The 27,399-nt window shown below is 40.0% G+C and overlaps 1 protein-coding gene across 2 annotated transcripts; it reads right to left on the bottom strand.

The window, feature by feature from the left end:
• Positions 1–34: 34 nt before the first annotated feature.
• KCNK1 (potassium two pore domain channel subfamily K member 1) lies at positions 35–26,620 on the bottom strand. 2 transcript variants are annotated; one of them, XM_053938798.1, is made up of 3 exons: positions 26,009–26,619; positions 5,477–5,872; positions 35–2,635 (listed from the first exon to the last, which is right to left on the bottom strand). In XM_053938798.1, the coding sequence occupies exons 1-3, from the start codon at positions 26,361–26,363 to the stop codon at positions 2,376–2,378; spliced, it is 1,011 nt and encodes a 336-aa protein (XP_053794773.1). In that variant the 5' UTR covers positions 26,364–26,619; the 3' UTR covers positions 35–2,375. The 2 variants fall into 2 exon arrangements, with proteins under 2 accessions (XP_053794773.1, XP_053794775.1); XM_053938800.1 differs by having other exon boundaries at positions 2,528–2,635; positions 5,697–5,872; positions 26,009–26,620.
• Between the last annotated feature and the right edge of the window lie 779 nt (positions 26,621–27,399).

Below are 27,399 nucleotides of genomic sequence, written 5' to 3'. Positions count from 1 at the left end.
AAGGCACACATACCACTAAAAAAAATACTCCCACTTCATTGTGCAGGCAGGCAAAAGCCAGACTTTTTATTTAAGTTTAAAATAACAAATATTCACCTACAATCACAGTATACTGCTTAGTTTATCGCTTCTGCTTTGAATTCTGTGCTTTCATTTCACGTATCTACATTTTGCATTTGTGTACACACTGCAAAAGTAACTTTGTATATCATTTAACATCTGTGCATATCCTTTAGAGCTTAACATTACATGAAAATTAAAAGACATTTTGAATTTTAAGGTACCAAAAACAATCAATAAAGTTCCACAGAAAAAAATAGTATAAATGTTTCTTATAGTATAGTACTCTTAATTTTATGTCAGTGTCATTTTAATGCCATAGTTTTCAAATATTAACAGTATAAAGGGAAAAATTATCTAAAATGCCTTTCCTAAGTCTGTTAGACTCTGGTGATTTATGATATATGTACAGTATATAAATATATTTATGTATATATGTACATATATAATGGTTAACATTCATTATAAATAGAACTGTGTTAACCTAAGCAGTATAAAAATAGCCACTTTCCTGGGAACATGCAAACATAACATGCTCTCACCTATTCAATAAAACTCAAAACAACCAAAACCTTTAGCTCTGATTTTCTACAAATATAAATTTCAGTTGAAGACTTTCAACTGATTTAACCATAAAGTAAGTTTTTCCAGTAAAGATATAAAAAATTGTTTGATGCTAGCTATAATTAAGCTCAAACACAGTATATTTTGGGTTATTTACTTTCAAGTATTTTTCCCACGTGCGCTAAATCTAGACACGCTGCACTTGTTTTCTTTACAGTAAATTATTATTCAGCTCTAAACATTAAAAGCCAAATTACAGGCAATCTGGCATGCTTGCACTGCAGGTAAAAGGCTCTCCTCGACACTGTTCCTATGTGGGAGGCTGTCCTATTATGGCTATTTGTGCTCCAGATCTTGTATTCATTGCAAAGCATTATCAAGATTCTCCTATCGTAACATTCTTAAGGCCAGAAGAGAAAGTACTAGAACCACTTAAATCTCGTCTCATGCTCACTGAAATTCACTCTGAGGTCCTTGGATTCAGCACAGTGACTGGTAGCTGGACTAAAACACCTCTTCTGTTATAGTCAAAGAGGTTCCAGCTTCAGAAGTTGAGCAAGATCTTGACTTTTTAGTGACTTTTCCCAAAGGGAAAAAAAATCGGTTCCATCTAAACCAAATGTGACATTTTTCCTTTTTTCTTGCCATACGAAAAACTGAAAAATTGATTTGCCCTGAAACGTTCCCTTCTTCTCCAAAGTGTTCCGAGTACCAGTTAGAAAAGCAAGAGAAAAAATAGGAGCTATGTTCAAAGGTGATACTGTTTCTGTTCCTCCATATACCCACCAGCTCAGCAGAGCACAAACTGGGCTGGACTGTGGGAGAAACAGCACCAACTGCTTCTGCTGAGCAGATTTCAACCATCATTACATTAGGAGAATGCCACAAGCACATGACTGTGCCACTCATGTGTGGCATATGCTGACTTGTTTTCATTCCATTCCACATAGCTAAATACCCACTCCTGCCCATTTCAGAAGACTGAAATGCATCTGTTGTCCTTCCCTACCATCTCACCTCATCCAGACCTTTGAATTGCTTTTTCTATCTCTCAGAAAAGTATTTCATACAAAAAACAAATAGCACGGAAGACCCAAGGCACACTCTCCTCAGGACAACATTTTTCTGGTGACTGGAGGACCTTTTAAGGAAGTAGAAAATTTAGATGCAAATGACATTCGCAAAGGAAGGACTGCAGTCTTTATTTTTTTCTTCCTAAAATAATTGTTTACACCTGCAAGTTACTGAGTAATAGAGGGATGACCTAGATACTCCCCCCTCCACCAGATCTAGAGATAATGCTCTGAAAATGTTAGATTAAGATGCTAGCTATTGGATTAAAACTGTGACTATCAAAAGTGCACAACCCAATATCTGCTGTCAACCAGTTGCAAGATGAGGCATGTAACTCAATGAGCTGGATGTCAGTGAAGGCCTAGTCTCCTAAAGATGTTCAACGAAGTTCCCTGTGCAAGCCTTTCTCTCTGGCATCTCTGAATGTGGTAAACCTAAATCCTTATTCCCTCAGCCAAAATGGCCTTATGTTCCCAGCCACATCTTAGATTTATTCCCTCTTCCTAGGGTGGCTCCCACATTTTTCCCAGAAGTCTTTTCCATGTCAGAAGTGATAAATCCTTGTTAAAGTAGCACAGTCTTCCAGCTTTTATAATTTGAGAAAAAAATATGAGGCTTTCTATTACTTATGGTAAATAGCATAAATGCACCAAAACACTGGTATGGATACCCATGTATTAATTGTTTAGAGAGCTGTCATTGGAAGTTGAAGACTGGGAATTCACAAAAGGCTCATTTGCCTTCTGATCATCCTTCATGGAGGCTGCTTGGTCTGAGATGGAAGAGAATGAGAGCTGGTCATGTTCCATTATATGCACTTGGTCCTCTTCCTTGTCCTTCTTCACATAAAACAACTTCCTAAACTTTTTGAGTTCACGGAGTTCACAGAAAGTCTCAAGAACCACCAACATTGCAATAAGGCCCATCAACAGATAACCTGCATGGAAAAATAAAAAAAAAAAATTAAAAATTAGTTATTAGCAAACCAGGTAGGGCTGGACCAGTTTTGAGCTTGTGACTTTTCTCACCCCTGTCCTCTCTGACTAGTATATTAATTTTCTTTATGGCATAACGACAGAGCTTTGAACTGTGATATCCTTGGTTTTTTTCCTTTATTAATTCTACAACCAGAAGACTCCACATAAACAGAAAAAGGAATACTAGTGGCTTCAAATCTGTTACAACTGTGCAAGAAAAAAAAAACATGTAAAGGTATTTAAAAAACCATAACAATAAAAATTTACCACATGCACACTCCTGTACTTACTTAGTACTTTCATGATTAAGTGCCCTTCAAAAGATTTTGATCACAAGATGGAAAATAAACTTTTACCACAATATTCCTATATATTACAAGCAGAAGTAAAAATATGGGAGCTAACTATGGTCATTGGTTATTTGTATCAGTTTAGCACGACAAATCACTTACTACTTCATGAAAAATTCAGAATTATTTTCCTCTAAAATTATTAGACATACAACACCCTGAAATACCTGGAAAAACAAAGCTACTAGAAACATGTACAAATCAAATAAAACCAAAATGAAAAATTACTGTAAAATTACTCCTGGAATTTGAAAAACCAACAGTTACTCCATCTTTTGGGCACATTTGCAATATTTTACTAAGGTACACAGATTACCCAAAACCTGGAAGTGTTACCTAAAATATATTACAAATTACTTTAGCCATGTACTGACTGACTTATTTTGACTGACTTATTTTTAGAGGTAATAGTCAGCTCTCATTGACTGAGACTTTTGGAAATGGAGATCTCGATGACCAGCAGTACACTGAATTATTTTTTTTTAATATTCTCCAAACATAAATGTGTATAGTTTAAAAGAAGATATTAAAATTAATATTTATTAATCTCATAAATAAATTAATATTCATTAATCTCCTACTTCTGATCATTACAATTCAATGAGGAGCATGACTACTTATTTATTTTATCCTTTCAATGAAGTAAATGAAGCAGAAGCTAAGTGTATAACCATTAGCAGAATGCACTTGTCCAAGAGCTGCACATTAAGTGTGCTGAAAAATCAACACAGATTAATGACTATAATTTCCATATGGTCACTGTTCTGTTACCTAAGGGCATAAATATCTCACCTGTAGTTACAGATTATTCACTGGCAGGAACACTCTCCTTTTCATTCCAGGAGTACCATTAATCAATTTTTAAATACAGTTCTCATCTAAATCAGCACTACAGCTAAAATTTATTAATTGTTTTTAAACTTTATATCATAGCATCGAATGAGAGCTATGTATTAACACAAGGAAGAACCAACAAAGCTATATCAATTGAAAAGCATCCATAAATCTGCAGTGAGAATTTGTAATTATTTCTGAGACTCAGTCCATTTAATTGCCACTTGATTTAGAATAGGACTTGTGTTCTTCTAAAAATTCTTGAAAAGCCTGTAGCACTCATTAAGCATTTTCTGACATAGAAGTCCAAAATATCTTATAGAAAATTTAGGTTCAGGAGAAAACATTTTATTTGGTTCCTTGAATTGTTCACATGAAAGAAAAAAAGAGTAATTTAAAAGTTATAACCGAAAAACCTATTGAAATTAGATAGTCTAAGGTCATAACTTTGCCTAAAAGCTACTTCTTCCTTTTAGTATTTCCTGCAATTTATTTCCTAATTGTTGTACAGCTTGAAAAAGCTTTAATCTGAACCATAATGTTCTCTTCAGATTTCAAGTTCTTCAGAACAGCAAGCCTTTAACAAGGCCTTTGCCATGTGTGACTTTCCATTCACTTCACCACTTAGCACCCCCAAAATCAACTCTGCAGATCAGCAGGTTAATACTTAAAAGCTACCATTCAAAAGATAAACATGACAGGGAGAGGAGAAAATCTGCAACAGCAACAGGCCTAGCAAGTTAAAGAAACAAAGTATTCTGTTGGCTAGTTCAAGGCCCTGCTTCAAAGAATGGAAAAAACCTCTCTTCAGGGACAACACAAAACCAAGTTAATAGACTCTTTGCCTACATTACGATTGCTGGATCATGCATAGAAGCATAGTCGAATGCAGACCAGTCTTGATGCCTCTGATGACCCAAAGACTGCTCAGGTTGAAGCTGTATGAGAAACTGCCACGTTTCAAAACACTGTTGCTGTCACCCTCAGCATACACTGACTCCAAATACCAAAATAAAGGTAATTTTCTTCTTAAAATTACTGATCACTATGATTTCTTCTGTGTCAAATATAATGAAACAATTTAGATTTAGCATTCATGGTCTTGCTTTTCTACCATCTCAGTCTACTTGTCTGTCTTTGACAGCTGGTATGTACCAGTGCCAGCTTCAGCTACCTTCTGTTTCAACTGGAGTCAGAAACTTTGCTATTCTGCCTCGTTTTCCACGCCTTCTTGATTCATTTCTGTCCACCTGTAATCTAACCTTATGGGATAGCCTTAGGTGATACAGATCTTCTTGGCTCTGCGATGCACTGATGCCCAAGTTGCTCTTAACCATTTTCATAAAAGTTATGTGAGGTTTTTTTTTTTCCCTACTATTAATAAGAGAGTAAATAGCTATGGTTAGAATAATAGTTTTAGCTTTTTCTTTCTTAACTAAGAACACTGACCTTACTTAACAGTTTCCTCTTTACAGAGCTACCTAAATTAATGCCCAGTTTTCTAGCTGACAAATGATCATTATTCACAGAATGGAGAGGAGGAGTCTGATTGTCAGTTTGATGTTGATATTTTTAATATAAAATGCCTTTTACTTAGCTGGTTAGTTTGACACTTACATGTAATTCCTATTTTATATAACTCTCGGAATTTTTGATTGTAGCCTTCTCCTGGCACATAGTCTCCGAGGCCAATGGTGCTCAGGGAAATGAAACAAAAATAAAATGACTCCAAAAAATTCCAGTCATCTTCCAGGACAGAAAATATTGCTGCTGGGATTAAGAAGAAGCAGGAGACAGTAATGAACCCGAGGACCATAGCATGGATGATTGCAACGACCTGCTTGGAGAAGCCCCAGCGGACGTGGAAGTAGAGCACCGGGCGCCTGGTGATGTACAGAATAATGCGCTGCACCACGGCCGTCAGGAACAGCAGCGTGAACGGGATCCCGATGACCGAGAAGATGATACAGAAGGCCTTTCCCCCATCAGATAAAGGCACTGTGTGGCCATAACCTGCAACAAAGCACAGCAGGCATGGGTTGAGTGAAAGTTAGGGGCTCAGCTGCCAGTCTGATGTTGGCTATATTGAGTGAGAAGAGTAAGATGCACTATCACTAATTCTGAATTCTGCTACTCTTGATGAATGCTGTTCAAAGGTCTGTTTTAAGCAGGCAAACAAAACTCAGTACTAGCCATGGGCAAATAAACCCAAATATTTTTGTATTTCAAAATTGTGATCAGCATTGTATAAATGCTTATTTCAGAGAAGGAAGAAAGGCCTAGTCAGGAGTGGAAGCTTATGCCAGGAAATTTGTATTTGATTCTGGGTTTTCCTGCTGAACTTTTAATTTAATTTTACAAAGTGATGTAACTTTTCTACCCACATTGTAAACTGTGGAATAATACATACTTCAGAAAAATGTTCCTACATCTACAATAGTAACACACACTAACACCTTTTGTGAAAATCAATTAAATTACATAGAAATACTATAATCGACATTCAAAGCTATCTAATTCCATGCCTCCACAGATTATAATCCATCAAAAGGTATCTAAAAGCAGAACAAACGTTTTTTCACAGCAAAACTCCACGGATCTAGCCACTGTGGCTAGATTTTTGCCTCACCATTTACACACCAGGAGGAGGAACAGTGCTGCGTTCAGAGTACAGGAATGGATCCTCTGGGTGTAGGGGCTGATGACAGCCAGCAATCCCCATGTCACAAACCTGTGCAATTGTACCCAGTGCAAGTGGCTATGCTGCCAAAGCACATTCCAACAGACAGCATTTGGTTCTAAATGTAAGTCATCGCCACAGGAAGGAACAGTAAATCCAACATAAACCAGGAATGCTTTCTTCTCTTTGCCAACAAAGGAAAAAAAAAAGGCATTTTGTTTTCATTGCAGCTAGGAAAAGGAAATCTCTTGAAATTTACTCTAGGCAGCCTTTACACTGATATCAAACCAAACAAGTGCAGACAGGCCCTACCAATTCTGCAGCCCCAGATCAGCCAGCTCATTTGGGTTATATTATTGCTGTAGAGCAAGGCATTTTCCAGAGCTACTTCAACTAGCTATCTTGAGCAGTCCAGGCAGAACACACAGTGAATTCAGGGTTATACTGCTTCTGATTTCTGAACTGCACTCTGCACCACCCCAGTCTGCCCAGTGTAGCACTAGACTGGGCAGACATTTCATGAGGCCTCCTGGGAACTCTCTGCCTGCTCTGCTATGAAACTGGCTGTTCTGCAAGACCCTTCAAGTTTTATATGAACAAAAGAGATTTCTTCTCTACTTTGATCGATCTAATGATAGAATCATTACTTTTTAAGTTTTCTAGAGGAGTAAATAAATAATAACATTTCCTTTTCTTAAGATGCATAAAGACACTTCCAGACAATGAGAGACAGGCAAAACATCTTATCACTATAATAGTCTTGTAGAAGAAACATATGAGGTGTAATTTCTCTGTGTTAGCTAACCCAACAGGAAATTTCAGTTGTACTTGAATTTTAGATATTATGAATAATTTACCCAAGCTCAGTCTTTTAAGCCCTGGTAAATTGTATTAATTAATGGCTTTTTTTCCTGCTTAACTTCTGTTTGCTTTATCTTCTTTGAGATAAGAGGATCAACACTGCACAGAGCAGTTCAATCAGATTAATGAAATTGTAGAGAAGTGTTCTACTCTGTGCCTAATAATGCTGGAGGTTTGACTGGCATTTCTGACTACTGTCAAGCTGACACTTTCTTGGCCCTGTCTATCAGAAGTCTTGGATCTTGCATCCATGAGGGCATATCCCATCACTTAGTGTTTGAAACTACAACTGAACATGATTTTATCCACAATTATTTTCAAGTGACACTTTACTGCCCAATTGCCATGGGGCTCTTCCATCATCCTTATTGCCTTAATTAACGTTGTATCTTCAGTAAATGTAGTTGCTTCCCTCTTCCAGGTCATTTAGGAATAAGTCAAACAGTCAAACAGCCCAACACAGTTCTACAAGGAACACCACCTGTGACAATCCCTAGGGGAATGAAGAAACCAGTCCTTCAAGAACTAACCATTTCTCCTACTCTGTTTGCTACCTTTACATATCTCAGGCTATGGCAAGTGGGGAAGAAAAGGATTCCTATTTTTTCCCACTATGCAACTGCTTTTATGTAACTTTTCTTGACAATCTTAAGTGTCAAGAATATTGCCTATAATCTTAGTTATCACTATACAAAAGTCATTAAAAAACCCCAAACCAACACAGCTATACTTTAAAAGAGAGGAAATTAGAGATCCAAGGCCCAAGATACTCCACTGTCTGTTTTCATACACTTGTGCTCTACTGCCTCCCATCTCTGCTCCTGCACCTGTTTGTACTTTGTACTGTGTCCTCTTCAGGGAGGTGTGTGTGCCCATTTGCCTTTTTCAGTGGAAACCACCATGATCAGAAGCATTACAGTTGCAGTCCTAAGGAACTTGCACAAGTTATTTTGTCTTCTGTCTTAGCTGTGACTAATTGCCCGTTGGATCACTTTGTAGATAAATACAAAGAATTGGCCATTATATTCCAGGTAAGATATATTTTCTCCCTCCATTTTTATATATACCATCAGACTTTGTTTTCCAGAGTCTCTAGGTAGCTTCCAACAATGTCCAATTCATAACAGCCTGTGTCAAACCCAACATTGCCTTTGAGCATTTCACACTCTTCCATCCTCTCTTAGCTTGGCACTTGTTGGCAGAGGGTATTTTTTCCTTTCATCCTTCTCAGACACTGCTTTGACCAATCTAAGCAGTTGTGTATCATCACTGCTTTGCCTCTTTATAATTCAGTCTCTCCTGTAGCTCATTAATGAGTTCTTCTCTGCGTTAAGAGGCAGTGGCTGCCTTACAGGTTTTTCAGGACCCCGAATTGAGCATTTAGTGCCAGAATGAAGAGGTGCCATGGTTCTGTTCAGCCTAGACTACCACACAAATCCCCAGATAATGCCCCAAAGGGTGGATGTTTGAAGGTGGAGATGGATCTGACATCAAGTGAGGCAAGTAACAGGCAAACAGAACTACTACACCCCTCAGAAAGCTTCCCCCAGCCAGCCTCTCCCAAGCTATGGGGATGAAGCCTGGCAGGTGTGTACCAGGCTGCAGCACTGCCTCTCTCTTCCACTGCCTATTCATAGTTTAGAGGTACTGTTCCTTCTACGACAGGTTTTGTCAAGCCCCAGGTGACCTGCTGCAACACCACCAGCCCTGTGCAGCACCCTGAGATTCTCAGGGCATGGAGACGGTTATGTTCAGCACATCTAGTGTCCTCCCCAACACACCCATTCAAACAGCAGAATCACACCACACAGCATAACACAGCAAGTGTGTCCATCCCTTTGCTGGTCTGAGTCAGTGTCCTTGAGGAAAAGTCAGACCTTTAAGTCAGCTCATAATCTGAAGATGCCCCAATAAATTAAGTGCATCATGTACTATGTATTTTTAAGTTATGCAAGAATCTTCAATTCATCCCAAGCATAACATGACTCACTGGAGTATGATGAAGATGGTCAATGATAATATTTACATAATTTCTAGACTTCCATTTTATAAGCCTTTGACATTTTCCACTGCGTTTAACAGTGAAATACATCCTTCTTCATAACTGGTCAATTATCTTCCAAGATGAAAAGGAAATGTCACATGTTGGTAGATGTGTGTGGTAAGAGAAATCACCTTGGTTGCTGCTGTGCTCTTCCTTGCAATAGAATAGTTTGAGACCTAGTTTTATGGAGAAAGATGTATTTCATTGTTAAACTTATTGTGCTACCAAACTGGAAACACTTTGGAAAATTTCCCTAACACTGTTTTGCTAAACAGATCAGAGAACTTGGATTTCTAGCCAGGCTGAAATACGCCACCCTATACTGCAGAAATGAGGAGGAAAAATTCCACTGTGACAGGCATTTTTAAGCAGAGGAAATCTACTTGGAAATTATATTTTGCTATCTCCTCAGTTGAGTTAATGAAACTGATTTTGTGTGCATGAGAAGAGGGAAGAGGAAGAAGTGCTGTAAACCAAAATTGAGGAGAGGAGAGGAGAGGAGAGGAGAGGAGAGGAGAGGAGAGGAGAGGAGAGGAGAGGAGAGGAGAGGAGAGGAGAGGAGAGGAGAGGAGAGGAGAGGAGAGGAGAGGAGAGGAGAGGAGAGGAGAGGAGAGGAGAGGAGAGGAGAGGAGAGGAGAGGAGAGGAGAGGAGAGGAGAGGAGAGGAGAGGAGAGGAGAGGAGAGGAGAGGAGAGGAGAGGAGAGGAGAGAGGAGAGGAGAGGAGAGGAGAGGAGAGGAGAGGAGAGGAGAGGAGAGGAGAGGAGAGGAGAGGAGAGGAGAGGAGAGGAGAGGAGAGGAGAGGAGAGGAGAGGAGAGGAGAGGAGAGGAGAGAGAGAGAGAGAGAGAGAAGAGAAGAGAAGAGAGAGAAGAGAAGAGAAGAGAGAGAAGAGAAGAGAAGAGAAGAGAAGAGGAAGAGAAGAGAAGAGAAGAGAAGAGAAGAGAAGAGAAGAGAGAGAAGAGAAGAGAAGAGAAGAGAAGAGAAGAGAAGAGAAGAGAAGAGAAGAGAAGAGAAGAGAAGAGAAGAGAAGAGAAGAGAAGAGAAGAGAAGAGAGAGAAGAGAAGAGAAGAGAAGAGAAGAGAGAAGAGAAGAGAAGAGAAGAGAAGAGAAGAGAAGAGAGATTTGTTTGAAACTTAGTCAGTTTCACTAATAAAAGCTTACTATGCAGCCCTCAAAGACTTGCACTGGCACAATTAGAGACATGATGAAGGGTGTGGTAGAAAACTCTTAAACCAGTTTTGCCACTAAAGAAAATAATCATTAGGTTCATTCTCACACAGCACCATTAAATATGATTTAAAAGTGACTTAGACTTCAAGCTGAGGTGATTTAGCATGGTGCTGATCCAGCTCTCTTCAGCCCTGACAACTTCAGTCATGTTTTCTGGATGTGTCATTAAAGATTTCCTGGCCTCTGTGTGCTTCACAGTGCTCCAGGGCAGGAGCAAAGACTAAATGTGAGTGGCTTCAGCAGGCAGAGGTCTGCTAAACCTCTGTGCCAAAGCATTCATGCCTTACTTCTATCACAGATGATAGTCAAGAGGTATGCATGAATTTCTGGGTTTGCCATTTGGGTTTGTGTTTCTTCTTCTTTTTTTTTTTTTTTTTTTTTTTTAAGTCAACAGCACTTTTTTGTTTTGAAGTTCAAAGTCTTTATACCGAAAATTGGTTCATCTTAGTGTCATCCTGAATTTAAGATCCTATAAGGGTTTAGCTACAATCCAACCAAGAACCATGTGGTGTTGGGCTATTTTTCCCCCACAGAACTCTCAATAACAGCACATTCCTAGAAATAGCTATCGAAAACACAAATATCACATCCTTACATCTGCCTCTAGCAAAGATTTAGCATAAATAAACAAACTCTTATCTTGTTTCAACAATTATTTTCTGTTATCTCAGATTCATTTTCCAGTGGAGAAAGAAGTAAAAATTACAATAGTCTGTTGAATAAAACTCAACCAACAGGTCAAAAGCAAGGTGAGACTTCCTGAGGGCTCCCCTGAGAATTCAGCCAGGAAAATTCCAATTATTCTTTTATTGGTTTACTTGCCCGCTAAGCAACAGATGGTCAAAAATCTGTATCAAAGTAGGGGCTCCAAGAGACTACTTTATTATTAAGGTTTCCTAATAGAACCAACTACCCAAGTCTCAGAAACTTAAATCTACTAAAAGAGAAATGTGACTGAGTTTTATTAGGAAAGTTTAACTTGCAGTCCTCTGAAACATTAGAAAACAAGATGAGTTTTTTGCACTGGAATGTTCAGCAACATGTGTGCAGCAGCATTCCCACAATAATGGATTTTTAAAGTCACTAATCACCAAGATTAACAAGCAATCAGAGAAACAAGTTCTTTAAAAACCTTCCTAAGAACTTCAATACCAACTTCAAGGTATTGAAAGGGGTTGTTGTGATTTAACCACAGATGGCAACTTAGTATCATACAGCTCCTTGCTCACTCCTTTAGAATTAGGAATGAAAAGTAAAACTTACGGGTTGAGATAATAAATTTTAGCAACCAAAACAAAGTTAAATACAATAATAATTATAATAATAAAACCAATAATAATAATAAAAAGGAGGATGAAAAGAATAAAAGCCAAGACAGACAAAAGAAGTACACACAATTGCTCATCACCTGCTGGCTGATGTCCATGCCATCCCCAAGCAGCAATTGGCCTCTACCAGCCAACTTCCCACAGTTTATAAACTGGGCATGATGTTCTGTGGTATGGAATATCCCTTTGGACAGCTTAGGTCAGATGTCCTGGCCATGAGCCCTCACAGCTTCTTGTGCACCTGCTCCCTGGTAGATCATGGGAAACTGAGAAGTCCTTGACTTGGGGTAAGCACTACTGAGCAACAACTGAACTTTCAGTGTGTTATCAACCTTATTCTCATAGTCAATACAGAACAGAGCACTGTACCAGCTACTACGAAGAAAATGGACTCTATCCCAGCTGAAACCAGGGCAGGGTACAAGCCTTTTTACAATTCTTCCTGAGGTTCACATCCTGAAATATTCAAAGTAGGGGGAAAAAACTTAACATGGACAATGTTTTGGCAGAGAGAAAATGTCATTTTTTATTAGACTTAGTCAGCAGCTTGTCTATGATATTGATCTTCTAATTTCTCGTGTTGATTCAGTAAAAAAAAACATGATGAAGATTTCACCAAATTTTACACATCCAGATTTTGTCTGTAATTCCAGAAACCTGCACGTATGGAAAAATTCCTTTTAGCAGCTAAGACACATTTAGCGTCTAACTGGCAGTGAAGCTCAGAGGACACACACTTTCTGAAGAGACTGATAGAAGATAGAGCTTTCTTTTTACAGAAAAGGTCTGGAACCACGGATTCATTCCATGCTGCAACTTTGTCTTTCCACAGCCCCTCTAATTTTCATGTAACAGGTTTTCAAGTTCTATCAATTACTTCAGCTTTCTACCACTTGAAAGACCTTGTGTATGCATGGTGTACCACAGGGATGTGCCAGGTGCTACTGCTGAACCCTGCACCTGTGCACTGTAGTGCTCTGCTTGAAGCCTGGTACAGTTCACTAGAAAAGAGATTTCTAAAAATTTATAATTCACACCTGTTACCATCCCAAATGCCCCCTGGGATGTGTCAAAAGCTTTGAATGTGTTGCAGTGGCACTGACTGCAGTGTTTTAATCACATATCCAGTTACTGAAGAATACCTATCTAGTCTTGCAAACTTAATTTCTCACACTGAAATGAGCCACAGTTTTTCTTCCTACCATCTGGAAATAAAAAGAAACAACCAGCTGCAAATCAGTAGGCTTTCCACCTCCACTTTGAAACAAAGATTGATTTATTGTACCATCAGAAATTACAGAGCATGAAAACAGTGAAGGAAACTTGTATTGTGGGCAGTAAGGAATTATCATAAAACATTAAAAAATTAGGCCATTTCACACTGTGGAGTTAAAATCAAATCTGTAAGCACCATCTTTGCATTAAAATGCAACCTCATGTAGAAGAAATTGTTATCTACTAGATGCAGCAGGGGAATAGGAATATTTACTTCTAATCTTGTTATTGATTTGACATCTGGAACTCAGGGAAATTACAAGCATCAACTCCCTTGTTTGGCAGAGAAAGATACATAGTCCTTGCCTATTTTTGTAAGATATTTCAATATTTCATATATAAGTCAGTCAGTCACCATAATGTATTTGAATGTGGATAAATCCTATTACTATCTTCTGTTTCAATAGCTATTTCTCAGAAACATAAAGATTTTAACAACACATAAAGCCAAACAGAAGCAAAACAATTTAACACAAATAGGAAAAATCACTGAAGCAACTAACAAAAACACACATAACTGAAATGCATCATGCTCCACTTTCATGCAATCACGTTCCATCTGGAATAATAAATTATGAGACAATATTTATATAAGGACCAAAGTGAGATACTTATATAGATGAGATGGCTTACTCAAAACTCTAAATCACAGTCCTAAATATGATGCTTGATGATACTCTCACATCTGAATACATTCACTATTTCAAGCTCAAAACACAAATTTGCAAAACTCAATGGGGAAATAATTCAACTGTTGTGAGAACTAGTTTGCTGAACCACAAACAGATTTTATAGATACACTAGTCCTATTCAATTACTCACACGTTTAAGATATCCCACATAGCAAACAATAATCGTGGTAAACACAAATTTGATTAGTTGCACAGGAATAAGGACAAATGGGATAATCACAGCTCTATGTCCTATTGCTAAATAAAGGGAAAGGAAAAGAACTGTGGTTGCACATACTATTTATGTCCAAAAGCAGATGAAATGTAGAGGTTTTTGCTTATCTAGAAGTTATTTAGAAATAAACAGGAATGTAGCATTTAGAAAGGCAAACTACATAGACAAGACATTTAGCCATCAATGTAAAGACACAGACAGAGCAACTTAAACACTGTGGTTTTCAAAACCTGTATTGTCTGTTTAGACTAACGGCAATTTGTTTCAAAACAATGCACTTCACTTTGCAATAAATATTTCTGTTGGTGGGATAGTTGATGATTCCAAAAATTCTTACAACTATAGGATGGCTTTCCTAGTGGAAATTACATAATTCTAACCTCTCAGGGCCAGAATAAGATAGATGTGCATATAATGAAAGCAGGCAACATAAAATCAAGTATGACAAAAAGCATGACAATTCATTAAAAAATACTCCAGCTGCCCAATCAGAACTCCGGACTCACAAAGTCAGTCAAAGACCATCAACACTGACCAAAGCTTTTGAGACCCATTTCCTTAAATCCTTTTCCAGTAAGGTAGCAAACATATCAGAAATGCTTAGCCATCATCCGTGCTGAAGGTTTCATGTTCAGCAACCTCCTGCCAGCACTTGCAAACAGTGACTAACATGGAAAAGGCTGGATTGACACAACCTGTCACTCTGTAAGGAAATCAGTGCGCTGTACATGGCATCTCTCAGACCTCAGCATAAAGGGGAGGGGAATGTAAAATTATTGGTAATTCCAAAAGGCCTAGCACTAAAGAGTCTGAGCAGCAATGAGTAAACTCATAGTTAACACATCTTTTAAAGTGACAGATTTCTTTGCAAGTGTCTGGTCCTATGAACGCATCCAGTTTCTTCCAATTGTCAATGATAAGAATTAGTAAACTGGGTACAATGGTATGACTGCATTACTTCCTTACTACCTCCAAAGACAATACAATTTACCACATAACAGTAGTTACCCAGCAGGAAAAAATGAAGTTCCCCTGAAGACAGGTGCACCTGAAATACACTGGAGAGAAATATTTTAATGATGGCATCTGAATTAACAAAAAGGAGTCCAGTTAAAATTCTTTCAGCTTTGCTAGCTGACATTTTAATCCTGTGTGAAATACTGCTCCTTTACAAGGGACAGACAATTGTCTGTCAGGTACAATTGTCAGGTACATTATCAGTAAAGGAAACACTTTCTTTGGTTCCCAGCTCCTTTCTTATATCTGTTGCTGACTTGTGCTTTTTCGATTCTTTCTGTGCTTCTACCACGTAGCTACATGAAATGCCTAACTGATCCCAAAGTAACTGCTAGGAAAAAAGTTGCTATTGCTTCTGTCCCTCTTGTATTGGTTGCAGTTTGATCAAATGTAGTAACTTAGAGCAAACTAATCCAGCAGGAAGGGAATATGCTTCTTCCAGTCTGGACAGCACAGGGCTGGACCTCAGGATGAGACTCAGGGATTCAAGACATCTTCCTACATCTGGCAAAGCTGTTAGGTAGGCTCAGCCCATTTTGTTTTACAACACCCTGAGCAAACCCTTTGCTAGGTAAAGAGAGGCAACCAGCATGCTAAAGCAGAGAAACTGCTGCCATCTTCTCACAAAGGCTACTCAGCCATTTGGTCAGTTATGTGGGTCACATTATGTGCTGTGTAATATGTTTTCTCCACATAGTACACAACTGAATGATTCCCTAGAAGGGAGAAGCAACATTTCTGGATTCTCCACTGAAGTAAAGATACAGAAATATGCATTGCACACTTTGATGTGGCTTCTGTAAAACTATTCAAGTAACTGTGATTTCCTCTAATATTACTGAGCAGAAAAACTATTACTAAAGGAAAAGAAAAAAGAACATTAAATGCAAGAAAATAAAGGCCTGCTGAAGTGCATCCACAGGATGGGAAATCAGCTTACTGTATGGGAAAACAACCTAGCAGCAGAAATGGAGAACTGCAAGACAAAATACAGAGGTTCCTATTCTCAGCCATACTAATGGCTCATACGTGGTGTTTCACAATTGTTTTTCCTTTGTCTTAGCTTATCCTTTAGCAAAATACATACAGAAATATCACTGTGATCTCTCAAGATGCAGAACATAACAGTAGTGCACTAATCATCAAAGCAGTTTCTGGTATGCACATGCTTCAAGATCCACTGATAAAATATTATTCAGAAATGTGAAAGATTATCACCATCTTCCTTGTGACATCTAAGGTCACAAGGTGTAATGCAAGGCTAAAATCAGGAGCTCAAACTTCTGTTTGAGATGTTGAGAGAGCTTCCATCTTTTGCTTTGATTGAGATTCATGGCTAACAATAACTCCTAGGAGAAATGACATTTTCCTCAAAGCAGCATAAAAAATATGTATGCTTTCAGGTGGCAGCTAGAAAACCTGACCTGAACATTCAGGTGGCTTCACTGACTACACAGAGCTGCACTAAAAGATACAGCTGAAAATTAAAGATGTATCTTTCCACTCTAGGTAGTCAGAATGCAAGTACATAACAACTATAATAATAAACTGAGGCCTAAATCTAAGGCCTGAGATTAGTCTTGGATTTAGTTTTTTTTCCTTATCAACATGAATTGTTGATTCACACAGTGCTGCATCCTGTAATGTTCACAGTTCTTTGGTTACCCAACCAGAGTTGCAGCAGTGGACCAGGAGCCAGGCTGGAGTCCTGGATTTCACAACAGATGTGTAAAATGCACAGAGGTAAATTAAACAATCCTCACATTAGAGAAATTCATTCCTAAGTACTAATCACACAAATTATTTACAGCATTTTGTGTTAGTTTCTGTACACCGCTTAGAGTTTACAGTAGCTGGCATTTTCAAATAGTAACACAATGATACTTCTCTGAGCCCTGTCCCTTTTTGCTATACTGCTCAGTCAGCATCCTAACACTAACCAAAACAGAGCCATGGAAATCACTGATCTGTTAAAGTTGGAAAAACTCTCCAAGATCACCAAGTCCAACCATCAACCTATATAAAATGTATAAATAAGTAACAAGACCCACTGTGAAGTGTTTAAAATATAATTGCGCATTAGTGAATCATACAGCCTAGAGCTTCCGAAACTCTACAAGAGATGGAAGTTCTCTGGTTTGCTTTAGAGTTCTCTCATTTCCTTTAGGCTGAAGGCTTCAAAGGAAAAGGTCTATGCCATTCTTGTACAGCATACAGCTGGGAAAATAGCTACTTTGAATAACATACAAAACAGAGATTCCAAGGCCTTCCCATATTAATCTTAAATACAATTATCAATTTTTAAGGCTCTTTTTCCCTTTTTGTAGAGGGAGAGGTATATACTTCTATAACGAAGTCCCCAAGAGTTAAACATCCAAAGTATTTAATTTTTAGCAGATCTCTAGATATGTTGCTACTTTCCCAACATGAGGAGGCTTTTTCCACTTTAAAGCTACATACAGTAGAGTCTCAGCCTATCAGGGAAGAGGTGAAATCAGGTTTTTGCCTTGTGTTTGCACTTGGTGACTCTGAAGTAACATCTCCTTTGCAAACTATATTGTAAACAAAAGAGAATACCTACTCTAACTTGCTTCTGGACTTTGGCACTAGTGCTGCATGTTGCAATGTCTGAGGCTGACAATCACATTTTAAAAGCTCAACTGAGCAAAACAGGTGTTCATAGTGTGCCACATAGTTTTAAAATATCAAAGAAAGTAGAAGACTAAGTGTCACATAAGGGAAAATTCAATACAGACTTTAAAATAAAATCATACCTAAGTCCCATTCCAGTCAGTGCTGCATCATTTGAGATTTTCTGAAGGATTACTTTTGCCTCTTAATGCTGAGAAATCTTCTCCTACTTGGAAATAATCACAGTTTTAGTATGCATTTCATAGAATCATAGAATGGTTTGGGTTGGAAGGGACCTTAAAGGTCATCTTGCTCCAACCCTCCCCTGCCATGGGCAGGACACCTTTCACTAGAGCAGGTTGCTCAGGGCCCCATCCAAACCTGGCCTTTAACATTTCCAGGGATGGGGCATCTATAACTAGATTAATCTCTCATTCTGCTTATTGGAAAAAAAAAAAACAAACATGAACAATGATGTGTCTTAACCTTATCATTTCAAGATCTAATTCTGCTTGGTTTCTTTTACCTTAAACCAACTTATATGTCTAGTCTTAGAAACCTTCTGTGAAGAAGCTACTGTCAAAGAATTTAAGGTTATTCAGCTGAGTCTATTTAAACAGTTTTAAATAAATGAAAGACACAGAAGGAGGTACTCATACTAGAAGTAGAATTAAATTCAGATGTACATTTTCACCTTTCCATTTAATTTTGAGTTATTTTAAGCATATTCAGAAAAAGTACTTGGTGTGCCAGACATGAAATGCATGAGGAACAAAACATATTACAAAACCCGATTCTCATAGTACCAATGCTCTCAAACGCTGCATTTTTCCAATGATATTAAACTACATTTGGAAACCAGAGCTTCTGGTCACACCAAAAGTTTTCAATTTGTGGTAGAAGACAGCAGAAAGCCTCTACTTACTGTTATTATAACAGTCTGGACTCACAATTTGCAGGAGAAATATGGAATTCTCATGTAAAGTTTCTAGCACTAAATAGTATGCAACTTTGTCAGAGGGCACAGACTCAATTTCTCACACACAAACAAAGGGTCCTTGGAAGACTACTGGGCCAGCTTATTCCACTGGCAAAACCTGTTTCCCAGCCCAGCCTGCAACTGGCATTTCCCTGGTTCCTCAAAGATGATGTGATAACTTCCAAAGCTGCTCGAGTGACTGGCACAGAATCAGTTTAAAGTACAGACCATGGTAATACTTAGGAAGCATTAGTTAGTAAATGTTTCAAGTCTAGTGCCAGCTGGTATACCACATGGATTCATATATGCTTTTCTTACAAGGACACTGGTACATTCTGTTTTCAGAGATGAATGTGTATCTTTTCCTTTCCAAGGGAAAGGAAATCCATATGTTCTTCCAAGAGGCACTTGGATACTTTTGTGAAGCACAGACACTTGAAAAGCTTTGCTCCATTGATTCCTTTCAGTCCTGCTCTTAAACCAGAACCACATTGCTGTTTTGACCACATAAGAAACAATCTGTTTAAGGTTTAGGCTGGGTTCTTCAGTGAAAAAGACAGCTGGTACATTTCTCCTGGATCTTCTGGAACACCATCAGTAACTACTGTAGGTCATCAGTTGAATTTTGTACAAATATCCTAACTCTCAAGCAGCTGAAGTCAGATCCAGAGAGACAGTAGGTATTTAGGTAGCAAATTCCCAATAAACTTTTTATTACTTTTCTTGGAATCCTGAAGGCATCAAAACTCTCATAGGAATCCTATTTTTTTCTCAAAATGCTAAACTTCTGCTTCTTCACAGGCCAAGAAATACTCTGGTCTTCACATGGTTTAGTAGCTTGCAACCTATTTTATAATTAATCTGAACAGTAACTAAAATAGACATTAGTCCACAGATATGATTTTACTCTATTAAAAAAAACCCTACAGATTGATGATGATGCAGTGGGCCAAAGTGAAACAAGGAAAGAACCAAAACAACCAAGAAATAACGGAAAACAGGAGAAACAACAGGTTTAAAAGACATGTAAAAATTATACTCAGATAAAAGTGAAAATCCTACCAAGTAATGGCCAGGAACTGCAGGATTTGGCTGTTAAGTTTTAGAAATCCTGTTCTGAAAGTATACGTGACTTTTTAACTTAGGATTTTATTTGGCTATGTCGGCAGAATCATAATACAAATTCCAGCCTCACAAAAGAGTTGAAAAAAAAATGTTTAATGAAAGGCAATTTTGGGGGCAATTACTCTCTTGCTTTCAACTGTTGTGTTTCAGCACAAGAAGAATGACTCTAGGCTAAACATAGAAGGCCTACAGAGGCAGTAGTTGCAGTCCTTCACCTGCTGAGAGCTGCTAGGGTGGCTCACCATCATTGGGAATTTAGCAAGGTTTGCTTGGGTTTGTGTTGTCGGGTTTCTTTCAGTTTGCTTGGGTTTTGTAACTTGTAAAGTCCCTCCTTTTCTGGTTGTAAATGTGATTTTTTTTTTCTTTTTTACTATTTCATTGAACATTCCCATGATTTTGTGTTGTAAGGCAGAGATACCAGAAGCATCCAAGCCAGTTTCCCAGTGTTAGTCCATACATACTCTTTCACAACTTCCCTAGATGGTGGTCTTTTTGTCTCCTCTTCCTAAGGAATTCCAGAAAACCCTAGTTCAAATCCTTGTACTGAGAATAACATTAAGCCAAACTAACTGAAATCTCCCACATCCCAGGAAACAGTATCTTGACCCTGGGGCCAGACTAAGACATGACAGCAGCAAATCTGGAAATGCTCCATGGGTATAGAATGAAGGATCTTCCCTTGAGAAGAAAGCAGACACACAGGCAGACGGAATGACTCTTTGACTTTGTGTTTATACCACTTAATCCAAGGAGTAGAATGCCTGGTTCCAGAACAGTTTATTGATCTGGAGGCCAACAGCCTTGGGGCCAGTAGCTGTCATTACCCTGTCCCAGAAAACCCTGTAGGCTTCAGACCCAAACAGCTGGCTTATTGAATGTAATCCTTCTCCTCTGGCATCTTTCTCAACCTACCTCATGATTTCCTTTGCTCTTAGAATGTCTCCTGTATAAAAACCATTCTGTTGCAGAGCACAGCACAACCCCCCTTTGCTTCCGAGATTATCCCCATAAAATTACCTTTTCCTGTAGATGTTATTTCCAAGTAACAAACAACTCTTAAAAGAAGAACAAAATTCCCAAAGTTTGGCATACTCGCCCTGGTGAATAGCTGCAATTCATCACAACAATTTAAATAATCTATGAGTGCTGCAGTCAGAGCAACAGTACAATGAAACTTCAGTGTTCTGCTGGAGTCAGGAATGACTACCAGTGAGAGAGATCTGAGTTTAATCCATCACCAAGTTTGTGTATTTTCAGATAAGAGGCAACAGAGAATCTTATGCCAGGTCTCTAGACAGACATTAGGTATGAATTATGAAACACATTTATTCAGTGTGTATTAATGAGATAATACAGGCATCACCAGGGACAGAGCCCACATATTCTGACAGCAGCAAAATAACATATGCATTTCACAGTGAATTCCAGCATGTGACAAAAAAACCTTGTTTTCCCTAAAGCCTCTGTAAACTATCCTCTTATTTATTACCTTAAGTTATATTTGCATCTTTCTATACAGGTTTGAGAGATCCCAGTAGTTTCTTCCACCTGAGGGCTCTACTGTAAGAGTCTACAAATCTTATGATGTTTTTGTAAAGTTCCATTGTGATGCTTTCATGGCATTTGCTCATCTTCTTCGGATTTGTTCAGATCTGTAATGCACACTAAATATGCACTGGATGTGAGGCCTGTTCCCCTCACGGAGAAGAAAGGCAAGAAAATCAAGCATTTGTGAGAATAACATGGAGAAAAAGATGCAGACTGCCAGGCTTCTCTTTCCCTGGTCTCTTCATACAGAATGAACTTTCTTTTGCAGTACATCACAACCTCACAGCCTGCTACTTGTCATAAAGGCATAGTTTAGTTTCTCTAGCAAGTCATCAGCAGCAATGCTTATGAGAGTCAGATCTAACAGAGAACACCCTTATAAATCAAATTATAGATGCATTAACTTCCCATACAGCTTGGCTGTTAAATAACGTGAATGCAAAACTTTCCCTGAAAACCATATTGTATCTTTACTGGCCCTTCAACCAAGCATTTTCAAAGTAATAGCCTCTGTCAGCATTTATCTGCAACTACTGAATTACTACTGTTCCTTATTCCATTCAAAATACAGTGAGCAGAAATTCAGTCCATTGTGGATCCTGGGTGACATTTTCTGAATTCAGCACCATCAATGAGATTGGTACAGGCTGAATTCTGGAGAAAATGCTGCTTTCACAAACCACTTCGCAGACAACCATGTCACAGGCTTCAGAAGTGGTTGAATACAGACAATCCTCCCCTCTCTTATTGCCTTAACTCCTGTGGTTCAAATGAGAGGCCAGCTGACCTCAATCAAAAAATTTAAAACATGCATTGCCATCGTAGAAGAGGCAACTTCTCACCTTTCCTCTGCAAATCCCTAAATCAGGACAAGGCTATCCTCACCTTCCTTATAATGGGTATCTTGCCAACCCTATCACAGCAGAGAAGCATACAAAGCAGCTCTTCCTCAGCATTCCTCTGGTGTCTAAATGTGAAATCTCCAGCCATGCTTGTAGGTGGCACAGCTTGTAGATGAATGCAAAAATACTCAAAGCTGGACAATCAGAGTAAGTCTTACAGCCCATTTGTATAAAATGCCATGGAATATCCTTGCACTGAGAAAACTCTTTCCAGAAACAAACATAAAACTACAGGCCCCAAGTTCCTAAATTGGCAGCTCCTTTTCTTCCCTACCTATTTTCCTTCAACAAGCAGAAATCAGTGTACTTTTCATATCTGTCAACACAACCAGTATTAATTTCTGTGGTTGCTTCATTCTGCTTACAACTCGTGTAATGCAGTATTCCCATATTGTACCAGTACGGGATAAGATGTTAGACACTGACAGCATGCCAAGATGAGTGAAATCACCACCTGCAAGGGTGAGTGCAAAAAAAAATACTTCATTTTGCTAGAAATAAAAGACTTTAGTACAGATGGCATCACAACAAAGCCAACCAAAAAGAACCGCTTCAGCATAATGATTTGATGGCATCTAGCACTGAGACAAGCAGACCATAGATGTATGTCAGGTATTAATTACAGGGAATTTCCAAGGCAGACACTACTTAAATGCACACAACTGTATATTCTTTGTGTTGAGGATGTCAATTATCAATGACCAAAGTGCTTCATCTTACACATTGCTCATATGACATTCTGCACAACTGCTTAAGTTGCATAGGAAGGAATAAAGTCAGAAGAGAAACCTGCTGCCTGTCACTGCTACAATCTGCTGAAGCCTCACCACCAGTCCATTTCACTGCCCGTTGCTTGCCCGTCCTTCAGGCAGGTTGTGACAGTCCTGTGACAGCCCATGTGCACAGCAATATTAATTGCTTTCAAATAGCAATTTGCCTTATTCTGCAATCCCCTTTAAGTTTTTTTGTTTGTTTGTTTTAATTCTTAACTGGCTTTATAATTTTCTTAAAGGATTTTCTCTAGTGAGTAAGAAGCCAAAGACTATAATAAGGATGGGAGGGAACAAGAAGACAAGTCAGGGTTGCCAAATTTAAACACTTCCACACATGCTCTATATAGAAAACTGAAAGGCTATGAAAGAAGCCTTGTCCTCTCTACAAGGGGTAGGTGTGCATTTATTTACATATGAGAGACAAATTCAGTCAGCTGAACATAAGGAACGTCCAGGTGCTCCCTGTAATTTCAATTACACACAGAAACAACCCTCAGCTGGCACCACCAGTAGCAGGGTTCTCTTTTCTGCTTTTGCCCTTACTGTACTTGGCAAAGGTGTTTGGCATTTCAGGCATACACTTTATAACAATACAGCATATTCTGAATGTTCAAACACTTCTGAACAACTGTTTGAGGTGGCCAGGCGGATTCTTCTGCTTGTCGTCCCTTTTAATGAGTATTTCAAGAGACTTGAAAGATTTCTTGCACAGGTGCAGAGTCAGTTGAGGGGAAAAAACGCACCTCACCAGAAATACCTGTGCTCTGGGGAGAATTTGAACAAGCATTGGCCGTACTGGTCTGGATTTACACTCGTCTACTTGTATAAACTCTAATTTATTTTAAATAGAGATTAAGTGCAGCTGAAGGCCACTGCATGAAATAAGAAACCGATGGATTTGGTTAAAAAGGGCCCAAGTCAAAGGACTATCAGGCACGGAAGGAAGTACCATCACTTGATGCCTGGTCTATTACATCAGTGATGACTGGATGACCTCAGTTTATGAAGCTCACAGAAATAATGAAAACTCACCGCATGCATGTCAGACCTCTGGGTTTTCTGTGCACATGCCATGTAAGGGGCATTTTCTAAAAGGTTGTCCATTTGGACAATGGTACCTTGAGTCTTCTTCCCTGGTAAGGCCTCTATGATCAAGCCAGCTAAACATGCAGGGCCATGCCTTGCCCTTCAGCAGACATGCAGTGGGAAGAGATATCCCTGCCTGAGCTGTACTACTGAAGCCAAACATCCTGAAGCTGTGTATCAGCAGGAAGTGTTAAGGTGTTACCAACTCAGACCCAGCCCCACTGTCCCAACTGTGAACATTTTTTGACTGAGTCATAAAAAAAAGGGGTGGGACCTTAAAAAATTAATTTGAATATTAAAATAGATCTTGGACAAAATAATTTACATTTTATAGTACCTAACAGTATAACTGATTAGAAATGAAAAAAAACAGGTCAATTCAGCTCAAGTTTTAAGTGCTTTATAGCTTTACTGAAAGAAAAAGAGAAAAATGTGGGTGCTGAAGTACTATCACAGTACTATGCCTTTTTCACCAGTAATATTCCTATATGTTGATTAATGCTTGGAAATGTATTCATTGAAAGCATTTAACTGCTTTAAATGTGTCACTTTCCCTCTTCTTAAAAATTCTAGTAATTAGGAAGTGGGGAGGGGAAGTGTTGTGGGGACAACACCTTTTACCTTTACTTTTTAAAAACGTAACTTCCTTATAACCCTGATCTGTACAGTCAATGACAACTATTTATAGGATAAGCATTGCCTGTTTGAGATCAGTCAGGAAGCACTAACATATAATCAGGTGAGCAAATTATTAAATGTCACTATTAGTATCAGCTGATTAAATTTCCTATAATAGAAGAAGTGCTAACTTGGGGGCAAGGAGGAAAAAAAAAAAAAAGACACAGTGCATCTTTTACAGTAATATCAATGTACTGCCAAGACACAAAGCCCTCTCTGGTTGGACAAATTTTAGGGTGATTTTTTTAAAGCTTTTTTAATGCGACAAGCCCTTATTTGTGTCAGTGACCTGCATTCAAATCACCAAAACCCAGCTTCCCAGCACAAATGTCTGCACTCATCCTTTAGAAGGCTATCCACTATGATGGTACGTCAAATGCAACTACTGTAAAAATAAGTCCTTGTAAAAACTACGGTCAGAGGAACGTTTCCTCGAGCTTTTCAAAACACCAGTGCAAACTGCTGTCTGGAAGAAAAGAAGCATTATCTTTCAGTCACTCATATACAAATATTAAATGGAAATTGACAGTAAAACATATAAATGAAATTTAACTTCATTATAACCAGGTTAGCAGTCCGTCCCCATCCATCCGTGTGTGTATCCCTCCCCCGGGAAAGAAGAATCCGCCAGAACGGGAAAAAAAAAAAAAAAAAAAAAAAAAAAAACGAAAAAAAAAAAAAAAAAAAACACCACCAAAGGAGAACGCAAAGGAGTCACCTCAAGAAAGCATTTAAAAGTTCAAAGAAAGAGCCGGGCATGTCGCCAGATTTTCGAAACCGCCAACGATTTCAAGGTGGGGGCATTGGCAGCCTGGCTCTTGGCGCGAATTCACGGGGGGGTGGGGGGGGGGAGGGAAGTCAGTAATGGGTGATGCATCCTACACAAAACATGCCTGTCGCACGGGAGAGTTTGGGAAGTACGGCTCCCTCCAGAGACCCTCTCAGGTCGCTCCGTGCCCCCGGCCCCGGGCGTGTGGCGGCCCCGGCCCGCAGCCCCCGCTGCCCCACACCGGCCCCGCCGCGGGGCCCTCGGGGGTCCGGGCCTCCCCGGAAGGCCTCCGGCAGCGGGCGAACCTCCTTTGCCTTACCCGTGGTGGAGAGGACGGTGCTGGCGAAGAAGAGGGAGGAGGTGAAGTCCCAGTTCCAGTTTCCCGAGGCGTTGCTGAGCACCGAGACGCCGTAGTTACTGGCCTCCAGCACCCGCATCAGGAACTGCTCCAGCTGCTGCTCCGAGAGGCAGGCGTGCTCCTCCAGGAAGCGCTGTTTCAGCTTGCCCAGCTCCTGCCGCAGCAAGTCTTCGTAGGGCAGCTCCACCGAGGAGAAGACCACGGCGCCGAACACCAGGTAGAGCAGGTAGCCCAACACCAGCAGCGCGAAGCACCAGGCGGAGCGGTGCTGCTCCACCAGCCGCACGCAGGAGCTGCCCGCCAGCGATTGCAGCATCTTCCCGAGCCGGGGCCGGCTGAGCCCCGGGCCGGGCCGGGCCGCTAAGGGGAGCAGGGGCTAAGGGAAACAGGGAAGGGAAGGGGGAGTGCGGCTACCGGCTGTCCCCTGTGCAGCCGCTGGCTGACTTTGAGGGCGCGGAGCAGCGCTGATGTGGCGCTCACGTGGACGCGCGGCGCAGGTACCGCGGCGGAGGGAGGGACGCAGGGAGGAAGGGCCTCCCCCCTCCTCCTGCCGCCGATGCTGCTGCAGCCGCCTCTTGTTGGGACGCGGGCGCTTTCTCTCTCTGCTGTTCCTTGTCTCCGAGTAACGCGTGGAATCCCCCGCTGGCGCTCAGAGAAGCCGACCCGAGAGCCTCCCCCCGCCCTGTGCTGTGGCGGACATTTATTCCCTTTTCCGCACAAAAGTCTCTGGAGATTTTCTTGTCCTGCTGCTCCCCGCCCCCTGCGGTGAGGAACCCCCAAACCAGCAATTCCTTCTGTTATGAACAGTTTCCAGGTGTTCCCCAGAGACGCGGGCAGGGCCTTCCTACTTCCCATGGCAACACTAAAAGAAAACTACTAACTCTAGCTAAGTACCGATATTGAAATGCTAATTAGCTAATTGCTCTGTTTGTTTTCTCTAAACTACCTGGGGACAACCGGCCCCCCACCCCTCCACGCTGCCACTCTGAGACTAACATGCTAATAGAAACCCCTTAGGATCATGGGAGTATTTTTAGAAGGAAATAAAGAATATAAATCAAAAACTGAACACAGTAGAGGAGTCTAGGCAAATGCCCTAGCTGAGGAAGAGGGAAACACATCCCCTGATTGACTTTTAACTGTCGCCATCACCTCAGAAGGAACAGACTACATTAGGCTCTGAGAAGCAGGGCGCTAGAGAGAGCCCTGGTGCGGCCACCATGGCAGGAGCAGGGACAGCTGTTGTTCTGGACTTCAGCAACAGACTCTGCACGCCACGCCTCCTCATCCTCGGGCCACCTGTGTACCACAAGGAAAGGAGAAAGGACAGCTGCTGCTTGGGACTCCAGTGA

Source organism: Vidua chalybeata, chromosome 3 (genome assembly GCF_026979565.1).
Source record: "Vidua chalybeata isolate OUT-0048 chromosome 3, bVidCha1 merged haplotype, whole genome shotgun sequence".
Taxonomy (NCBI): Eukaryota; Metazoa; Chordata; class Aves; order Passeriformes; family Viduidae; genus Vidua; species Vidua chalybeata.
Note: the sequence above shows the minus strand (reverse complement) of the source record. Positions and strands in the feature narration are given on the sequence as shown.

What these genes read in the sequence shown, in the direction of transcription:
- KCNK1 (XM_053938798.1), bottom strand. Translation starts at nt 26,363, where the DNA reads ATGCTGCAATCGCTGGCGGGCAGCTCCTGCGTGCGGCTGGTGGAGCAG. An exon ending in CACCGTCCTCTCCACCACGG is followed by an intron (nt 5,873 to 26,008) that starts GTAAGGCAAAGG and finishes GCTTTGTTGCAG; the next exon opens with GTTATGGCCACACAGTGCCT. An exon ending in ATATAAAATAGGAATTACAT is followed by an intron (nt 2,636 to 5,476) that starts GTAAGTGTCAAA and finishes TTTTCCATGCAG; the next exon opens with GTTATCTGTTGATGGGCCTT.